Source organism: Gossypium hirsutum, chromosome A07, assembly GCF_007990345.1.
Source record: "Gossypium hirsutum isolate 1008001.06 chromosome A07, Gossypium_hirsutum_v2.1, whole genome shotgun sequence".
Classification (NCBI taxonomy): Eukaryota; Viridiplantae; Streptophyta; class Magnoliopsida; order Malvales; family Malvaceae; genus Gossypium; species Gossypium hirsutum.
The window spans coordinates 43,620,566-43,642,798 of NC_053430.1; the positions used below are offsets into that span (position 1 = coordinate 43,620,566).

General features: G+C 33.4%; 3 protein-coding genes across 3 annotated transcripts; all 3 read left to right on the forward strand.

Annotated features, from left to right (window-relative positions):
- Positions 1 to 14,090: 14,090 nt before the first annotated feature.
- On the forward strand, positions 14,091 to 14,783 carry LOC121203714 (uncharacterized). Its single transcript, XM_041074156.1, has one exon. It carries the CDS (start codon positions 14,091 to 14,093, stop codon positions 14,781 to 14,783), a length of 693 nt encoding a protein of 230 aa, XP_040930090.1.
- Positions 14,784 to 15,191: 408 nt separating this feature from the next.
- On the forward strand, positions 15,192 to 15,701 carry LOC121203715 (uncharacterized). The gene has a single exon (XM_041074158.1). It carries the CDS (start codon positions 15,192 to 15,194, stop codon positions 15,699 to 15,701), a length of 510 nt encoding a protein of 169 aa, XP_040930092.1.
- Positions 15,702 to 16,370: 669 nt separating this feature from the next.
- On the forward strand, positions 16,371 to 18,006 carry LOC121203716 (uncharacterized). The gene is made up of 2 exons (XM_041074159.1): positions 16,371 to 16,941; positions 17,945 to 18,006. Exons 1-2 carry the CDS (start codon positions 16,371 to 16,373, stop codon positions 18,004 to 18,006), a joined length of 633 nt encoding a protein of 210 aa, XP_040930093.1.
- The last annotated feature ends 4,227 nt before the right edge of the window (positions 18,007 to 22,233 follow it).

The window sequence follows — 22,233 nt, forward strand, 5'->3', positions numbered from 1 at the left end:
TAACAGCAGTTGACTCTAGGTTGATTAATTGAAATTTCTTTCTAATTAAAACCCTTATTATAGCATTAACTCGAGCTTTGGATTCCATTATTAGATTTGAATCTAATCCGGTAGATTTATGTTGTCCTATTTCTAAGATTACATACAACTCCACTAAATTACGCAAGATCTATTCTTAAACTGGGTCTATACCTCCTTTAATTTAAGCACATCAAATATTGATTAATAATCTAGAAACATTATAGTAAGGATTAAGCACACATAATTGAGAACAAGAAACTAAGTCTTTATTGAGTAAAATAAAAATCAAACGACAAAATCCATCATAAGGTTCACCTCCTCTAGGTATTTAGAAAATTAGTTCATATTTGAAAATAAAAACATCCCAAAGACAGTATAACCAAAAGAAATAAAGAAACTCATGATAATGTCTTTAAAAAGCAACTAGGAGACTTCAATCTTGATGGAAATCTACTTCAGAATCGACATCAATGGTGTTTTTCGAGTTATTTTCTTGAATATTTTATGATGACCCACTCCTAGATATATTCTTATTTTTTTCATATATACATGTTAAAATGCCCAAAAAACCTAAAAATAGCATTTTTCGTAGTTTAGGATATCAATTCGTGAAATCGACATGACCTTCCACACATGGCCTTGTGGCAACCCGGGAGGAAGGGGTCAGCTTGTGTGGCTTTTGTAGCTTCTTCTGATTTATTGTTTTGTGCTCCTTTTTTACTCTTTTTTCTCCCAAATGCTTTATTTAGCATAATGAAATGAATTTAAAGGTTTAAGAGCATAAAATTCACAATTAACATCGAATAATCACCAAAAAACGCATTAAGAATAAGATTAAAACATGTTACCTTTAACACTTATCAAAGGTATAATTGACAAACGGGTCCCTGACATGTAGTCGTATAACATTGAACTCTTCCTATCCTATGACATGCCAATTATACCCGTACAATTAATAAGGTAACAAGTTTCTCATATTCATTTTAAACCAATTCCTAATTCCAATATCGTAATATAAATCAACCAAATCAAGAATTCTCTCTCTATATATATCATATCTCATCACCACATTAGTATAGTTCCATATTTCAAATAATATTTAATATTTTCATATCTATTCAATTCACTTCTTTTCACATACAACCAATTTAAATCGAATCAATTCAGCTTATTTTATCAAATCATCACTTTATCACATAACATATCCTATTTCAGTCCAATTCAAAGTGAATTCCTCAATTTATCAAATTATACTATCTTCAAAATTTTTCAACTTAATATTCTATCTCACCTTTTTGTACCGAATTGTAAACAACCAGAATTCCAATTAAACATATTTAAAATTATATTTTTAAATGCATAACAATTTAACACAGACATACTGTATGAATTTTCCTAGTCAAGACAACAAACAACAATTCTCTAAGGACTAATCAGCAAATTTTGTTATTTCCCCGACTATCTTCAATTTGGTCCAATTTTCGATATGCAATTGGAAGAAGTTGACCTTAACTCCCTAGCTCTAACAATGGTGGTTCGGTTGGGGAAGAAGAAAAGAATGAAGATGATGATGAGTTTTGAATTATTTTTATGTTTACTTAACTTTTAACTTTAATTTAATATAATTTTATTATATAATTTTAAGTAAAATAAAACCTTACCCATCCATAGCAATCCATTATGGTCTAAACACCATATAAGTCCTCCCAATTTTACTAAATAAACTTTTTAATTAATAAAATTCAATAGCGATCAAATGTATCATCACAAAGCTTCACACTTAGCATGCAAATGACATCAACACAAGTCCACCTTAGCCGAAACTTAACTCATCTTCATGCCTCATCACAACAACATCAAACACCAACCAAGAAGACAACACCCATGGCCGAATATCATCTCCATCTCATAGCAAAGATTTAAACCATGGGCTAGGTAGAACTCAAGCTAACAACTAAAAATATGCATGAATCTCATGGAACAACATCAACATACCTTAGTCTAGTGAACCACCATAGCCGATTTTCTCCAAGCTCTTTCCCTTCTTTTTCTTTCTTCTATTCGGCCAAGTTGAACAACATGAGAACTTTTTCTTTTTTTCTTCATCATTTTCCTTTTCATTATTTTATTACCATGCTCCTTATTTTATCATTCCTCCCATGAAACACTAACATAGCATGTTTATAATACCTTTTTACCCATAGCATGGCCGGCCACCTTCCCAAGTTTTGGGTATTTTGACATGCAAGGACAACATTTTCTAGCATGCATCAATAGGCCACTTTAACATTTGCCTAGCACATTTCTAAATTTTCTCACACAAGTCCTATTTAGCAAAATTCACTTACAATTAACAAAATTCAAACATGAAATTTTCACACATGCCTATATACATATAATAAGCATCAAATATAATGGTTAATTATTTTTATGACTCGGTCTTGTGGTCCTGAAACCACTTTCCGACTAGGGTTAATTTAGGGCTGTCACACATGCCTATTGGTATGTAGGGTGGATGGAGATGGTGTGTAGCGTTTGGGGTGAGAAATTGCATCTGTATCTGTGTCCATATTACATCTGTATCTGCTACTAAAATTGTGTTACTTTTGCATCTGTAATTGATCTGCTATAAATCAGGTTTGTTTTGTGTCCGAAACTGTCTTGAGTTATTAATCTGACTGACAAGACTGAGTTTCTATCTGAACACCCAATAATGTCTGAACTATCATACATAGACTAATTTGTTTATGCTAAATTCTAAGCTGCAACACACTAACTATTTTGATTGAATTTCAAGGAACTCCTAGAGCTAAACGGTTGGCAAATGAGGGGCTCGATCATCTATCTGACTTATTATATATATATATATAGTGTGTGTGTGTGTGTGTAAAATTTATGTCTTTGATTTCATATTTAAGTTTCAAAGATTCAACTATGTTTTTAGATAAAGAATGATTTTATGGCTTAATTATGGATTGAAAAACTCGCTTTAAGTATGACTATGATCTGATAAGTTAATGACATTCTAAACTTGGCCTTCCCGTCCAGGCTAGGTTCAGGGTGTTACACTAGTCCTTTACTAACTTCACACGGGCATTATTGTAGTAATAATATCATTTCCATGTAACAACATATACATGTCATACCAATCTTATAAACATTCCATTTCCATTTTGGTACCTTATACATGTCCATAATTACCATATTTTCACACTTTGCAATTTAGTCCAATTTATGCCAAAATCACATTTATATAAACTAATAAAAAAATAATTACAATTCAATTAAAACATGAAACAAAACAATAAGTTCTGTATGAACTTACCTAATGAAACAACAAACGAACAAGTCTTTAAGGACTAATCAATAAATTTTCCTTTTCCTCGATTATCTTCTATTTGGTTCAATTCTTGATCTATACAATAATTTGGTTCAACTTATCAGTTCCAAAAATTTTATAACATCTTATTATATGCATGAATTAGTTCAATTTCATTTTTTTATTGCCTCTAAAGCTTTAACTTTTATTCAATTTAGTCCCTAAAATTGAAATTTCTATAACTTTCAATTTTGAGGTTTTCTTTCAAAACTGATCTAGATGACATCCTTCTATGACCTTTATTATCTATTATTATAGAAATTTCACATCAATTTCATAATTTATACACTTTAGTCTTATGTTTAAAAACATTTGTACCTTAATTAACTATCAGTTCAACAAAATTACTAGACCAAACTTTAATAAACTTCTATACTAGCATTGTAAATATTAAATAAATATTAACATTATAACCACGATAAAAATACAAAAACAGGGTTCTGAAACCATTGTTTCCAACACCATTAAAAATCGGGTTGTTACAAAGCCTATCATTTTATATTTACAACCATTGATTTATTGTTAACTATATCAATTAAGGTTAATAATGTTAATATGGTTGTGGGATGAAAGAGAAAAAATCATTTCTTTTCTCTTTTTCTACATTTGGCTAAGGAGAAAACAAAAGAGAGATTTTGGTTCTTGCATACCACCAATATTGTCTCTTATCTAGTTAGCTAAAGATGACGCCAAATCGTTGAGGGATAAAGGAAATGTGAAAGTCGTAGATGAGTAGCATATTTGGTTTGTGCTTCCATAAACTTTTTTCAATTTATAGCTTATTAAGTAGTAAATTGGATAAAGTAATCTTAATGATTTGTCTCATAAAATGTAAGTTAACTTATGATGTAATGTTTTGTTAAACTATTGAATGTGAATATAATTATGCTTACATTTGTGACATAGTATGAATATGAAATTCTGATAAAATGATTGAATGATATTTGAATATATGTACCTTGGTATTATGAGTGTCCTATTAAACAGTCTCGAATAGAGATACATATATAGTTGGAATGCCAAATGATTCATTTAGGGAGATATTGTAGTGTCGGTCGCATATTACTTAGTTGATATATCGATGAGTGTTAGGCAATGTACTACTTTGGTTATGTACCGATGATCAAGGGTGGATATATATAATTTAGCGTCGAACATGTATTGCTTTGGTTATATAACCAAAAATCATGTGTGAATTTTAGGTGTATTGGTGGTTTAATCTGCATATCTGGTCTTGAGTTCGTATCTAGTTAATAAAAGTCATAATATGACTATGATATATCATTAAATATAGAAATGAAATGTGATATGATTATGAAAATGAAAACCAAGAAATTGATTATGAAATTTGAATGGCATGTGAAAAACCTTGTGAGATATGAGTTAAAAGCCCTGAGGGTGATTTGATATGTGTTATACATGACATAAATAATATTACAATGATTTTGAGAAAATTATTAAGAAATGATAACATGAAGTGTTAATTTTATTTTTGGCTTGATTATAAATAATTTATAGCATGTTTGCTTAGTATATATATGTATTGTTATCAGATTATGTAAGCACCATAGAGCTATTTTTCTCAGGCGCAAATTGTTTGCTTCTATGCGTAGGTGACAATTAGAACTCAGACTGATTGAAGAATGTCAACATCATCCAGATCTCACATCTCAGCTCAACCACATCTATGTAAAATTTTGTTATATTTTTTAAGTTGTAAAGGCATGTACCTTGAGTCTTGGTGATGTGTTGATGCTTTGGTAGAGTTGGAAGCATATTTTGGTCATTATGGCCTTTGATAATGGCATTTAGTTATATATATAAGTTTTGGTGATGTTCTGTATTTAATCATGTATGCCCTTATATGCTGAAAATGTGTTGTTTCAACTTTGCTTCCTTTATGACTTCTTCATTTTGTTGATACTTTACTTTGGATGATTCTTGGTATTCAATTCTATTTTGATATTTATTTCAGTTTCTCATTAGTATCTCATATGTACTAATGGCATGATGATAGGGGAAGCATATACCATTTACTTATGATTTGTCGAAAAGACAAAAGGGGGAGATGGTTAAGGACCAAGACTGTCTAGGACTAATGACTTGAATCTTGTTCAAACACCTGTTTGAACAGAATTCAAACAATGGTTTAAACACTTGTTCAGACAAGAACTTTAGGACAACCTAAGTACTATGAGCTTTCAGCTTCTTAACTTAAGCCTACATATACATTTTTACCATAAGAAAATGGACTCGAGGACATTTTATTTCATCTTAAAATCATGTGTATCACACGTGGTGTCTGAAAGAAGATAGAGATCAACATGATCTTATTGAATAAGGCTCATACATATCCTTCAATCATTAGCCTAGGTAATTTATGTGTTGATATTATGAAGATTATCAGGCTTTATCTTGAGATAAGTTTTAAATATTATTTATCCAAGATTATTGTGACGTTAAAGAAGTATTTATCTATACAAAACTATTTTAGAAGGCTACCTAATTTAATCTATAAATAGGCAGTATATTCGAATGAATGGATGCATCTTTAAAAGAGTTCTTGTGTTAATTTTGGTAGGTTATTTGTTGTGGACTTTCCTTGAATTTTTGTATTCATTTCATAGGAACTATTTGTATGAGTTTTTTATTATATTGTGAGGTTTTAGGTGAGTGATTTGTAAAGGTTAGGCTATCTATTGGAGCTGCAATTGCTTGTTGTGTAAGGGTAGATTGAGCTTTAGCAAATAGATAGTTCATCCAATTATTGAAAAAAATAATTCACTGAATGAGGCTATATAGAGTAAGATTGATGATTTCAAACTGTGTGAACAATGAAGCGGACAGATAACAAACTAAGGTTCTAACAAAAATAAAAAAAACTAGGAAATGATCTGCCTTTCAAAAAAATGGAGCTCCTTCCTCTAATTTATTAATTGCATATGATCTATTTTGTAAGGCTTCAGTAGAACAAACTTTGATAATTCAAGAAATTCTAGAAGAGTTCAATTATATTTTCAGCCAGAAAATCAATGAGTTGAAGACACAAATTTTGTATTTGTCTACTACGACTTTAGAGGATAAGATGAAGATATACAAAACTTTGGGATTTCATTTGAAAAACGTTCTAGATAGCTACATTTGGAGAGCCACTTTTTCATAAAAAAAGTGACTAAGAAACCTATTGATCTGCCGTTGACAGTGTAAAATAGATTAAGCGAATGGTGGTCTTAGGTTAAAAAGTTTAAGAAAGCATACCAATTGTTTTTGCTGAAATGAGGCTTTTAATACATTCACCAATCCAAAAGCTCTTTGGGTTCAAATTCTTAAAAGCATGTACACATTTGGAAGGATACTATCAAAACTAATAATTTCTCTTTTATTTGGCAATCAATCTCGAAAGCCTTTCAGGAGCTAACTGTGTACTAGTCAACTAGAAATGGCAAACAAATCAAATTTTGAAATAATTGTTGAATCCTTATGTAGGACCAATAAGTGGTTTTTGCATTGATCCTAAAGTAGATAATGATCTGTATGTTAGTGACGTGGTAGATGGAAATGTTTTAGATGGACTTCTGAACCATTCAATTGTTCTGAAAATTGAAAGAATACGATCGCCTCACCAAATGAGCAAGCTGGTGATGATGTCGACGCATGGCAATGGAACAAGAATGGTCAATTCATTGTTGTTGAGATGTACAAGTATCTAACCAAGACTAAATGGGAACTGGCCAACAAAGTGTGGAATTAGAACTATCAAGGGCCTTAAACTGACAATACTTGTGGCTCACTTTTAAAAATAAGCTCTTAACTAGTGGAGAAAGTTGCAGGCGAGGCATTTCAAATGTTGCTTAATGTAGTTTATGTGATGAGTGCTAGGAAACAGATGTCCATGCCTTAAGGGATTGCAAGCATTGACTTCGAAAGCTATTGTACCATAAGGCCAACATGCGAAATTTCTTGATACTCATCTCTAGCGGTGGTTTCTTGAAAATAGACTGGATTAAAATCAAAACTGATGGCGTTGCTAAGAACAACAATGATTCTGCATCAGCTGGAGGAACTAGAAATTTTGATGGCTATTGTGGGATGCGATAGAAATATGGGGAATTTCATGTTTCTTTAAACTGAGTTATTAGGTATCCTTGATGGCTTATCTATTGCTTGGTCAAAAGTATTTAGGATGGTCTATCGATTTCTTTCATCAATAAAATACCTTCACTCTAGACACTCTATTAGATAGATTTTTTTTTCATCAATAAAGGTTTAAACCTTTTAAAAGGTCATTTTTGTGGTTGAACTTTTGTTTAATCAATCTGAAAAATGTAGGACGATTGTAGTCCATGGAACAAAAATGAAAACCCTTTTGCCATACATAATTTATTTTATTATATTTTATTATCCAGAATTTAATTTGTTTTATATCTTATGTCATGCATTCTTAATCAATATATCAAATCAATTTAGGGAAAAATCAAATCAATCCTAAAACTCAAATCAAATCATATTGATCTTCATTATTTTTGAAAGGGCTAAACATTTTTTTAGGGAGAGCAAGGAAAATGGTGAAGACGGTATTTGTCGACAATATACCGGAAAGCATGCATTGGAAAGGTTTATGGACGTTATTCAGTTTTCATGGGAATGTTTTGGACGCTTTCATTCTAGTTAAGAGAAACAAAGTAGGTAAAAGATTCGGGTTTGTAAGATTTAATAACGTAGAGGATGCAAAGAGGGCAATAGGCAGGCTCGATGGTTTTGTGTTGCTAGGAAAGAAGATATGGGTGAAGAGGGCTAGGTTCAGTGGGAATAAAAGAATATGAAAAAATTAAACGAAAATGAATCTTTACGCTATAAATAGGAAAGTCAGACGAGAACGGTGGAGTACCAAAAGGAGGATGGGGGCACATTGGACAACAAAGAATTGAACAATACAAAAATTGTAGTTGGTCATGGCGATAATGAACAATTATAGAAATTGCAATTTCGCTACTTGGTAAGGAAAATGACGACTATTTGCAGTCTCAGTAGTCTATGTAACACCCCGTACCCGAGACCGTTGCCGGAGTCGGACACGAGGGGTTCACAGACTAAATTCGCTTACTATCGCAGTCCATTTTAAAATTTTCCAGGCAGTTGGCTAACTGCGACACTGTCACCTTAAAAATCATATCTTGAGTTTCACAACTCGAAAATCAGTTTCGTAATTTTTCCCTGAAACTAGACTCATATGCCCATCTACATATTTTTTTCTAGAATTTTTGGTTGGGCCAATTAGTACAGTTTATTAGTCAAAGTCTCCCATGTTACAGGGATCGACTACACTGACCTTTTCGCATTACGACTTGGATATCTCCCTGCACAGAGCTTCAATACTGATGCCGTTTGTTTCTATGGAAACTAGACTCAGAGAGGAATCTATACATATATGGCATGACTCCTAATTATCTCTGGTTAATTTATAATGAATTTCCAAGTCGGAACAGGGAATCCAGAAACTGTTCTGGCCTTGTCTCACGAGAACCTGAATATCTCTTAACATACTGTCCATATGATCGTTTCGTTACTTTCCTATGAAAATAGATTCATCAAGGTTCGTTTACATAATTTATTCATTATTTAATTCCAATCCTACTATTTTTAGTGATTTTCCAAATCTACATAACTGCTGCTGCCAGCATCTGCCTTTAAGGTAGACTTTACCTATTTCATAGTTTCCATGATTCAACTAGCCCTTTTAGCATGAATAGCACAAATTATGATAGTGATTAACCATTCCATACCAAATGATTATAATATTATGCTCAAACATATATAAGCCATTTTCGCATGGCTATATACATTAACCAAAATATTCTTCCGCCACTAGTCTATTTTATACATGCCATAAGATAATCCAAAACATAGCAGTACCAAACAGTGGATAGTGATAGTGTGACTAGTTGCTGACGATCCCCGAGCCTGTAGCTTCGCAATGAGATCTATAAAACAGAGGAAACAGAGTAAACGGAGTAAGCATTACAATGCTTAGTAAGTTTTAAGCAGTGTCAACAGATAACAATCAAATTATAACATAGTTGTTCGTATTTTTATTTCACTCTTCCTTCGGGCATACCATCCCTTTACCGAATATGCACATCTCATCATATACAATAGGCAGATAAACTTTCACATAAAAGTGAGCTCATGTGACATAGATATATCGTATGATTTCACATAACCTCTCACTCTGATCCGATGTCACATAATCATAGGAATAGTCTCATAGATTGCTCTCGTATGCGTCACATAACTACCTTATGATTTAGTGCAAATCAAGCTCACATATAAACTTGGAGTACATACCTGTTTAACCTTTCGCATTGAATATATTTATAAGCAATTCTTATTACGAAGTCTTACCCGGACATAATCTCCACACGAAGTTATCGGGTCTTACCCGGACAAAATCCCCACACGTAGTCATCGGGTCTTTAGAGCTCGGATATAGTACGAGCACGAAGCTTACGGACATTAATCAGTGATAATATTCTCGCATAAAGCCTGCGGGGTTTTAACCCGGATATAGTACTGACACAAATGCCCTTCGGGACTTATCACATTCATCACATCAGCCATTAGGCCCGATCACATATATATACACTTTCACATTCATCACATCGGCCATTAGGCCTTATCACATATATACACTTTCACATTCTCAAAGTAAGCTATTTTAGCTTAGTTATAAGCAATTTAAACAATTTAAAAGACATTAAAAACTCAATTTGAGTAACCAAGTCCTGCTACTAAAATCACATATTCAACCAAACTTGACTACCAATATATATCAATCAGTCAAGTTTAATACCTAACATGTTCGAATATACATAAACTCTAAAAATAATAATAATAATTACTTAACACTTCCCATCTTACCATTTAATACCTAGTCGAATGTTCACTCATATACAAAATAAATAATCAAACATTATTATATATATCATATCATTTTATTATTATTATCATTATTTATTTTATTTTATACTTTTCAACTCATCCATCTCTCATTTTTCCAAATCTATCATACATATTATATTTATAACTACCCACCATATAATTTCAAGTTCAATAATATCAACCACAAAGGTTTGATTACGTACCTTCATTATTACGAACATAAATATTACACTACTACTCTTGCATTTGATAATTAGATCGTCTGATCATTTTCCTTCACCCGTTGTATTCGCACACTTAGTGCTATTGTTTAACTAGAAAGGCCATGAAATCGCACACTTAGTGCTTAATATTTTCCTTCGCACACTTAGTGCTCGATAATCGAACTCGCATGCTTAGTGAAATTTTCATATTTATTATTTCTATTTGCATTCGACAACACCAAGATTTTATATATTTCAACGCGGCTCACACAAATATATAAATTATATTTATTTAAACCAACAATAAATATTTGCTTAACGACTTACCTAATTGAACATGCAATGACCGAAAATATCAAAGCTGAAACTTTCCTTTCTTTCTCTTAGTTTCGGCCGAGTAAAAATAAAAGAAAGATGAACACTTTCATCTTTTATTAAATATAATATATTAACATATATTAAAGTATACCATAATGCCATAAAATATAACAAACAATTCTAAGTCGTTAATCCATGCATATTGGTCGGCCACAAATTCCTATTTATGGCCAAATTGCAACCTTAATATTCCATAATATAAAAACAATCATAATTTGGCCCTTATACATTAACCCTTAAATTTTCCATTTTACGCGATTAAACCATTTTTTCATCAATCGACCTCCAAACACTAAAATTTTTAAACGAAACTTTCACAAAAGCAACTTCACACATTTTAAACATAGAAAATGATATTTAAATATTATTCTAACTCGGATTCGTGGTCCCGAAACCACCGTTCCAATTAAGGTCCAAATTGGGCTGTTACTTTATTTATTTTTATTTAATACATTTTAATATTCCATTTACCTTTTTGTCCTTTATAATAATACATAATTTCATATATGCCAAACCACCAATCTCCATTATCATAAAGTAATAGTTTAATTGATAAATAGGGACTTCTACTTTAGTAAAACATGGAAAATAAACACTTAAACAATTAGAATGTAACTTTTTGCATTTTACGCGATTTAGTCATTTTTGCTTAATTAACTATCGAAACGATAAAATTTTTCAACGAAACTTTAATACCATCTTTTTGTCACTTTGTAAATATTTATAAAAATATTTACGACTCGATTTATAGAAATGAGGTCCTGATACCTCATTTCCTAAACCCACTTGACCTTAAGGTCATACCACTTGAACTTAATAAATCACTTATAAAATAAATATCACTATATCAAAAATATTTTTAAAAATCACAATTAACTCGTAAATATTAAATATAATATTTACAAACCTACTCGTCGGATTTGGTGACCCCGAAACCACTGTTCCAGTTAATCCTAAAAACGGGCTGTTACAGTCTAACTGAAAGAATTGCGAACATGGGCCTTGGAGAATTAATTATTAAAAGAATCCAGGGTAGATATTTTCTGATAGAGGTTCCGGACGAGGAGATGATGGAAATTTTAAAACAAAGAGATTGGGCATATCTTAATGAGTTCTTCATCAAGGTAGAGCTCTGGACAGAAAAATTTCAAGTTTCGGAGAGAACAATGTGGATTGAAATTGCAGGAATTCCCTTTCATTGCTAGAACTATAAAACAACCAAGAGAGTGGTGGACATTTGGGGAGAGATTTTTGCAATGGGTGAAAATTTCACAATGATGAACAACTTCAAGAATATGGACGTACTGATAATCACGAAGCAGGCTAAAAGAATTGATGAGGTAATAACAATGGAGGTCGGTAGAGAAAAAAATCTAGATTCCAATTACTAAAAGAGAGATGGTGGAAAATTTTAAGGAAAATCACAAAAAGATTGGAGATCTTAAGGGGAGAGATGAGGAAGTATCATCGGAAAAAAATGGGTAACAAAATCAGTACCAGTAACATCTTTGGAAGGGATTCGAAGAGATGGTATTGTAGAAGTTATTGCTACAGACCTCGAAAATAAAGGAAGGGGTAATAGGATGTAGGTTTTGTCAGATGAAGGATTTATTGTGTCTCACAATTCACAAGGAAACCTGTTGAGTATTCCTGGTGTAGGGGTGACAAATGCAACATTACCAATCAACATAATTTCAGACTTAAATAATATGGGTCTAGGGTTGGGTTTGGAGCAGCTTAATGGATCAGAGACCCAATGTGAGGATGAATGTGGTATGGGCCTGAATTCGAATGAAGAGGCAGAGAACCATGATTCGAGGCCAAGGTAGGTAGGCAATATGTAATTCAATTAAGGTGCGCTGATATGGATGGAAGCCCAAAGTCTAAACAAAATCAGAATCTATCATCTGACTTAGAAAGCCAGAAGGGAAGTTTTTTTCATCAAAGATTGAAGGGGATATCGTTCAAATTAGGCCAAACAAAAAGAAAGAAGAAAGCTCTTAACAAAAAAATTAGGTATATGCATGAGATTCAAGACACAACCCTCACATCGAAAGAGAAACTGAAGACGGATAGAGGGCTAAGAAAATAGAAAGGAAAGGGGATTTTGAGATCAGATGACAGTGTTGCAAATTTATCTATCTCGGACTTCGATGTTAGCAATAGAAGAAGAGTTCTGTTAAGGGAAGCAAAAAAGACTTGGGAGGTAGGGAAAAGACTGTGTTTCAGCGTGTATGGTAACGAGGAACAAATTACTGGAGAAATCATGAAGATCAATGGGAAGCAGTAGGGAACTCTCAAGAATGGGGATCGAGGGATTATGGGATTCGGGTAAGTGGTTGCTTTAGTATTTCTTGCTATCAATTAGATAACATTGTCAGGAGTATGAGAATTATCACGTGGTACATCAGGGGGTTGGGATCAACTCTCAAACTTGAAGCGATTAATAGAGTTTTAAGAATGAATAGGGCTAATGCATGTTTAATTCAAGAAATGAAATTGGATTCGGTGTCGGTGGAGCTGGTTAGAAAATATGAGGTGATGATAGGTTTGATTTTAAATATGCCATAGCTGTAGAAAGGTTAGAGGGATTATTAACAATTTGAGATAAGGGTAGTTTTATGGAATAAGTCGATTTGTGTAAGAGGAGGATTATTGCAGTAGTAGGAAAATGGGTAGCCGTTGAGAAGGAGGTGACTTTGGTTAATGTTTATGCTCCAAACAATTTTGCAGAACAAAAAATGTTATAGGAAGAAATTTATGGTTTGAGAAATCAATTCTGTAAAGCTTGGATTGTAGGTGGGGATTTTAATGTGGTGAGGAATCGTAGTGAAAGAATAAATTGCTCAAGCACAGAGAAGGGATCAAAGGAATTCGATGAGTTCATTGATAGATTGAAGCTGGTTGATTTACCTTTAATTGGTAAAAAATTTACATGGTTTGGTCCGGATAGTAAATGCAGCAGGTTGGACAGATTCTTAATTGAAGAAGACTAGGTGGTTCAGTTTAAGGATTTACAATAGAAGGGTCTCAACTGATTTGTATCGGATCATATCCCAGTGATGTTGGTGGATGAATCAGTAGACTAGGGTCCTCGACCTTTTAAGTTTGTCAACGTATGGTTGAAAAAGGAAGAATGTTTGAAGTTGATTGAAAAGGAATGGTCAAGAATGGAGGGCTTAAGAGGAAAAACGGTTGTCAAATTGAGAAAATTGAAGGAAGCTATTAAGAAGTGGTATATGGAAGATGAAAATACTTTGGAAAGAAGTATTATGGAAAGTGAGGCTAGGATTAAGGCGATTGATGATATAAGTGAAAATAGAAAGTTGGCCGAGTTGGAGATGGATGAGTTAAAACAATTGAACATTGAGGTCTGTGAAGCAATTAAACTCAAAGAATCTATCTGGTGTCAAAAATCGAGGATGACTTGGCTTAAGGAAGAGGATGCAAATAGTGCTTTCTTTCACAAGGCGGTCAAGATTAAAGCCAAAAGAAAAATGGTTTTTAGCCTAAAAATTGGTAGTCGTAATATTAAGGACCCTAAGGAGATGAAAGAGGGTCTTTTCAATTACTTTAAAAATTATTTTGATTGCTCGGTAAGAAGATGGAAAATGGGAGTGGATTTGAACTTCAGATTGCTTAGTGAGGAAAGTGCGAGGAAATTGGAGGAGCCTAGACCAGACGAATTCAATTTGTACTTCTATAGAAAGTGTTTGAAGATCGTGAAATATGATTTATTTGGGGTAATGTCAGATTTTTTCTCATTTGGAAAACTTGAGAAGAGTATTAACTCCTCTTTTATCATTCTTATACCAAAGGTGGAAAGCCTATTGAGATTTCAGAATTTAGACCAATCTATTTAGTGAGCTCCCTTTATAAGATCGTATCCAAGGTTTTGTCACGAAGGTTAAGGGAGGTTATAGGAGAAGTGGTTAGTGAGACTCAATGTGCCTTCATTAAGGGTAGGCAGATTTTTGATGGGATTTTAATTGCAAATGAACTTATCCATTCGGTTATGAAGAGAGGTAGATGTGGGGGAAAGCTTATTTTTAAATTAGATTTTCAAAAGCGTATGACTGCGTTAAATAGGATTTTTTGGAGTTGATGTTATAAAAAATGGGGTTCGGGGAAAAATGGAGAAGCTGGATGTTGGAGGTTTATCTACAGCTAGAGTGGCTATCATTATGAATGGGTCATCATCCAACGAATTCAGATTTCATAGAGGCCTTAGATAGGGAGACCCACTGTCTCTATATTTATTCATTTTAGTGATGGAGGTTCTCCATCTGGTGTTGGACAAAGCGACAGAGGAAGAACTGATCAAAGGATTTAATGATGTAATTCTTGGGATAAAATTTTCTCATCTTCAATTTGCTAATGATACGATTCTTTTCCTAGAAGTTGATGATAAAGAGGTGACTAATGTGATGTACATTCTTAGGGTGTTCGAGATTTTTTTGGGGCTGAGCAGTAACTTTAACAAATCCTGCTTAGTGGGGTTTGATGTGGAAGAAGAATTATTGTTTAGGATGGCTGCCATTTGCAAATGCAAAATAGGTACTCTTCCTTTCAACTATTTAGGGGTCCCATTAGGTGCAAATCTGAAAAGATTACACTTGGGAACCAATCATAGACAGAGTCAGGAAGAAGTTGTCGGGATAGAAATGTCGATCACTTTCATGGCAGGCAGGGTAGTTCTTATTAATGCGGCGTTGTCCTCACTGCCGATATATTTCATGTCTTTATTTCAAGCTCTGGTGACTGTTATTAAAAAAAATTGACAAGATCAGAAGGAATTTTATATAGGGGAACACGAATGAAAAAAAAAGATGGCGAGAATAAGATGGGATACAGTCTGTAAACCAAAGGTTAAGGGTAGGGCAGGTGTGGCAAATCTTGAGGTTAAAAATAAAGCTTTATTGGCTAAATGGTGTTAGAGATTCATGACAGAAAAAGAAGCGTTATGGCGAAAGGTGATTCTAACAAAATACGAGTCAAATATTCAGAGTTGGCGTTTTAAGACGACGTACAAAAAAGACATGTCTATGGTTTGGAGAGGCATTGTCAAAAATGCAAAAGATGAGAAAGTGTCCAAATGGGTGGGTCCAAAAGCATTTTTTTGGAAAATTGGAAATGGAAAATCGACTCTGTTTTGGTAGGACATTTGGTGTGGGGATCGACCATTGAAAGTTTTGTTTCCAAGGCTTTTTCGTCTTGCTAAAAATAAAGTAAGTACAGTTGCAGATTCATTAAGTAATTTAGGGACTGGGTGCTTTAATTGGGAAGGCTAGTTTTCTAGACCTTTGATGGATAGGGAAAATGAGATGTGTAAAATTTTGGCTGATAGGATGAATTGCACAATATTGATTTCAGAAATAGAGGATAGATTGTGTTGGTCTAATGATAAATTGGGAGTGTTCTCGGTTAAAAAGTGTTCAGATCTATTAATAATGGATGATGAGGCGGATGTCAATTTTGCTTGCGGTAAAGTGTGGAATATTAAGGTTCCTCCTAGAGTTCGTAGCTTTCTGTGGATGTTAACTATCGACAGAATCATGTCTAAGGAATTTTTGGCTAAACTAGATATGAACCTTCAACACTTTTTGATTTTTTTCCCTTGGTGCGAAAGAGAACCGGAAAGCGCATCTCACCTTTTTTTCAAGTACAGATTTATCGAAGGTTTTTGGGCAAAAATCTTCAATTGGTGGGATGCTGAATGGAAGAGGGTTGATGGTTTTGTGGATTTATTTGCCTTGTGTTATAATGCGAAAATAGAATATAGTAAGAAAAGTTTATGGCTGATTTCTTGTGCTGCAGCATGTTGGTCAATATGGTTAGCAAGAAATGCTTTGGTTTTTGATAGAAGGAGTGTAAAAATGGATAATTTGGTTTTTCAATCTACGATGAGGGCATTGTTGTGGATTAGATCATCTCATAATGAACTCATGATGCAGGAGAAGTTTTGGTGGTTAGCTCCTCAAAGATATAGAGTGGTGTCGCTGGAATGGTGGAAATGTGCAAGTGTACACAATCGTAACAAGTAATAAAGTGACAAGTAAATGTCGAGTTATCGTACCCACAGGGACTGTAAAAAGCAATATTTATGAAATTAATTTAAACACTTTGGTGAGGTAAAAATAATTTTGGTTTGAAAAGAGTGATTTATAAACTAAGATTTTAAAACTAAGCAAATAATTTAAATAAAATAAAAGAGTTCTAGTGCACGATTTCAATTAAGATTTAATCAAGATAACATAATTGTGTTGGATTAATTATACCTTCTTAACTTAGAAATATTAAATCCGTGCTTATGCTGTTATGAATAAATTCACGGCAACCCAGTAATTTGCTAACTTATGAACATATTTACTAATTAAAAGAATTACATTTATCTCTTGAACATATCCCTATGCCAATTCAACCGACTAAACAGATTTAATAAAGTAAACATGCTATCGCACATACATACTTATTGAATTAAATTATCTCTCGCATATTCCTATGTCGATTCAACCTATTAATTCAACTTAATAAACATGTAAAAGATTATGTGAAGTAACAAAGTAGCCATACCTTGAAACAATTTAATCATAACAATCTTGCAAGTTATGCAAGGCATATGTATCGCCAAATACAATGCTGATTTAATTTTCAGTTACCTTAGAAGAATTAAACATGCACTGATTAAGTACTAAGTCCATTAATTGCAAATTCAATCCGTTTAAATAATTAATTCTTTAGTTATCTAAACAATTATAATGCCAGATAACCTAAGCATGATTTTACTTAATAAAGAATTTCACTGAGGCCTATAACAGCATAAACACTAATTTAATAATTCAAGTAGGCAAAATATAATCAACCCAACACAAATTAAATTCAAGCTAAATTGATTAAAATAACCATTTCAACAAAAATATTTTTCATAGATATGCTCATCATAAAAACAACAGAAATAAAAAAGAAAGGGAACAGAAAGCAAATCCAGTGTTTCTCTGCAGCTTGACTGTTGCTCCGTTCTTAGTCTCTGTTGTCTTTGCCGAGCAAGGATTTTATGAATCCTTGATTGCTGCCCAAGATGGCTGAAGAACATCTCTTTCTTAAGAGAGGAAATCGGCACAAGAGGAACGGAAAATGGGATGGAAAAATAGAGAGGAAACTTTGAGAGAAGTGAAGAGAGGATGAGAGAATGTTGTGGAATGAGGGATGTTGAGGGATGCTTTGAAATGGGCAGCATAGGGTGGATTTTATAGCTGAAGAGGGATTCTAAAAATAGAAAATTCAGCAGCTAAGAGAGCCCTCCCATGGTCGGCCACACACATGGCAAGGTTGAAGCTTTCAACCTTGCTAAAAATAGGCTGGGGCAAATCTACAAAGCCTAAATAAAGGTGGGGTTTGAACGTAATTTGGAGGTTTTCAAGGGCCTTTTTGCAAGCATATTTTATCAGCTAATTTTTCTGATTTGGGTCAGCCAATGGACAGTTCTGGTCAGCCCAATTAGTGGTTGGTTCGGCTCACTCCATTCGGTTCAACCAGTGCGGTTCACTAGGCTCTTTCTTCATAATTAATTAAAATTAATTCATTTAACCTAAATTAAATAGGAAATAAATTAAAATTAATTTAATTATTAATTAGTACACATTTCTGGACCGTCTTGGGCTAGAAATTAATTGGCCTCGAAACTTCAAATTACTCTCTGTTTTGTTCTTCTCGTAGGGTTCACCGGGCCCTTTTTCTCCAATTGTGTGATTTTGTCAAAAATAACCAAATTTAATCAAAATTAACTATAAAATTAATTAAAATTTATAATTTTCATATTTTTAACATAATTTAATTATTTTATAATATTTAATTATTTTTTGACAATAATTTAACCGGAATAGCCTGGTTTTAAGTTAAAAAGGGTATGAAAAAGTATATAAATTTTTGTGTTTCCACACCCCCAAACTTAAATCATTGGTCGTCCCGAGTAATGCACAAATTTTGAAAAGAATTTCTCATAAACACTTTGAAAACCTTCTTCAGAACAACAGTTTTCTCGAAATTATGAATTTGGTATACTTATGCTCAAAGAATAAGAAATTTGATCATTCTGCTACTCAAGTGTTCATATTATTCAAATTAATCTCAACAATTATTACAATAGCAAAATTAGACTAAATGTTTCTTGATAAAGACATGCTGATTCCTACCAATTCAATTTTTTAATCCTTTATTCAATATCAAGTTGCAATCATTAAGCTTAACCTATGTCTTCATATGTTGAACAAAGCAATTTCTCTCCACTAATGTAGGTAACTTTGGAACTTCGAATCAATAGGTCTTTAATAAGGTTGTAACGTGGTTGGGCTTAGGGGTAGGTAAAAAGATAGATAAATTTTGGCTAAAAACCCTAAACTCAGTGTAAATCGAACCATCAAAAAAAAATTACCTTCAATCACCAACTTTCACATGCTCTTTTTCAAATATATGTGTTTTTTTTAGCATTTGATATTTCTTTTCAACTCCCCCAAACTTATTTTCAAACAATATTCTTGAATATTACTGAGTCTAGTGTTTGGGGCAATTTAAAGATAATTAAGAGAAATGTGATGGGCTAAATTTGTATAGGTTCCTAAAATTAGGCCATATAGTCTCAAAGTTAGGTTTCAAAGGATAAAATTTACCATGGTAGGCTTGAAAGGCTCAAACGGTCCAAACAACAGCTGCCTAAATCATTTCCAATGTTCCAAGCTTCCTAGGATTTCGCCTCAAGAAACTACTAAGTCAATTCTAAAGACTTAAACTTTCATGCATACCTAACTTTCATAAAGAGATAAAAATTTTATGGTATGAAGTTGTATGCTTTATTAAAAATACATTTATGTCATCATTAAACTACATAATAATTTATTAAAAAAATAGAACTTTATTCATACTCAAGTTTAGCATACTTAACAAAATTCAAATTTATTGAACAGAAATATACCCTAATCATAATTAAAAGAAAAATTTTATTCTAGATGAAGATAATTTCAAATTTCGGTCCCCCCAACTTAAAATGAACAATGTCCTCATTGTTTAAAGTGAATAGATACTATACACGAGGTAGGAATTCAGAAAAGAGGAGGTGAGTCAATGTGACTGCTTAAGTACCAAGCTCTTTTGAAATCCAATCCTAGACATGTATATACCTATTGCCACACTTTATACTTTATGACTTGTCCATGTTTATTCAGGATTTCCTTCTCTTGTTTTATTATGCAGAAACAAAAGTTCCTAATTTAAACTTGATCCTAAAATAACCTAAAAACAAATAAATAAAATAGAGTCAAGATCCCTCCCTTTTATTTATTTGCAGATCCTTCCAACTTGGACTCATCTTTTGCTCCATCAATATTGCCTTTGCATGAATCGCTTCGCTCCTTTTTCGAGAGTGGAGTCCATGGCTCGAATATGAAATATGGAAATTCAGGCACAAAAATAAATGGGTCATTGTATATTCTCTAGAAAGCACTTCGAATCGAGTCATCCCTTATTTTTTAGTATCTCCAGTATGCTTGTTGCTGCCATTGCATGTGTTGCATTAAGTCCATCAAATTTGACAACTCATCTCGAAAGTTTGGGCTAGGCAACTGAGCTCTAAACATTGGAGTTCCAACATCCGATTCATCTTTTGGCTCTAATGGGTCCACCTTATCAGGGACTTCAAATGATTGCATCGTGGGATCTTTTTCATCAGGTTCCTCAGGCTCTTCACTTTCTTCAACTCGTTGTTGTAGAACTGAGTCTCCGGCTACTCGGTAGAGGTCCCAATCTGTAATTGTGCCTTGGGTGTACCCTGTCTTCTTGACATTAGCAAGAATTTCTACTTTCAAGCATAGAATAGTTATTGTAAAGGGGAAGTAAGCAGGGCCAGAACGTCTAGCGGCACAGTTTCGAATTTCTTTCAGGATGATCTTTCCCACATCAATGGTCTTACCCGTTAAGATCGAGTATAGTAAGACCATTCGCTCCAATGAAATTGTAGTCCCATGTGAGCTAGGCAGAAGGCTGAAACGGATGAAATAAAACCATACCTTTGCAATAGGTGTTAAGTATTCTCTTCGACACGTGTGGGTTCCTTGTTTCGACACAGTCCAATTGGAACCTTCAATTGTAAGCTCCTCAAGAATTTCTTGCAGAAGTTCCACCTTGATATTGCTCATCAAAGATGAATACTCGTCGTTCTCGAAATCAGGTAATTCAAAGAACTCATTAATAGCATTCGAATTTATAGGTACCTTGATTCAACGATCAGGGACTTCTGTCATCTTGCTTGAAGTTAAATTCGCGTAAAACTCACGAACTAGCTCCTCATCCACACTAGGTCTCTTTTCACAAAATAGTTCCCAGTTGAGAGCTTCAGCATTTGACGAATACGTGCCATGAAGCCTCTGTAGTTGCTCTCCTTCAGTGTGAAGCCTTTCTCAGGATGCATCTGTTGATTTTTGTAGGTACTTTCGTATCTCACTTTAGCTTCAACACAATAGAACTTGCTTTGTGTTTCATCGATTTGAGCATAGGCGCGAGTTCTCTTGCGAGGCATAATTGACCTTTTTGAAAAAATATAAGAACTCAAAGAAAATTAATGCAAGAAAAAGATGGAAAATTAAAAGGAGAAGGGTTGAAGAATTTTGGCTTAAGGCTTGGTGTGCAAAGAGGGTGCCGCACAAGGCTATAGAACAAGCAGCAGCACGCAAGGGTGTGCAACAAGAAGTAGGCTTGGAGCTTGTGCGAGAGCTGGGATGTGGCCTGGGCAGTAGCAGCAAGGGTGCGCAGGTGAGGCGCTAAAACAGCAAAATGCGACCTAGGCAGCTTCTGGACTGAAACAGCCGGCGCACAAGTAGGAGCTGGGTGCTAATCGGGTCGCGCAGCGTGATGCTACTGGGTGTTTGCCGACTAGGCTGCTGGAGCTAGGGGTGTTGCGGCACAAGGTGTTTTGGTTTTTGGTTGATGCATGGATGGGAGGTATAAGGTGGTATTTATAGCATAAGTAATAGGACTTAAAATAGAACTCTTAGTCTAATTTAATAATTAAAGATAAGAGTTTAATTATAATCCTACTCAAATTTAACAACAATTAATAATTAAATATAAGCATATAGAATTATCAGTTGATATTATTTATTAAGATAAACATAAAATAAAAATTGAAATTAAATTAATCCTAATTCTAATCTAAGTTGATAAAAATTAATATATAAATTATAATGAATGTAATTATATATTAAAGCTTATCAAATTATTAATAATGTTAAAAAATAAAATAAAAAATATTTCTTCTAGATGCCT

Coding starts and splice junctions, on each gene's coding strand:
- LOC121203716 (XM_041074159.1), top strand. CDS start 16,371: ATGGATGATGAGGCGGATGTCAATTTTGCTTGCGGTAAAGTGTGGAAT. Junction 16,942..17,944: donor GGAATGGTGGAAATGTGCAA/GTGTACACAATC, acceptor CTCCGTTCTTAG/TCTCTGTTGTCTTTGCCGAG.
- LOC121203714 (XM_041074156.1), top strand. CDS start 14,091: ATGGAGGGCTTAAGAGGAAAAACGGTTGTCAAATTGAGAAAATTGAAG.
- LOC121203715 (XM_041074158.1), top strand. CDS start 15,192: ATGGAGGTTCTCCATCTGGTGTTGGACAAAGCGACAGAGGAAGAACTG.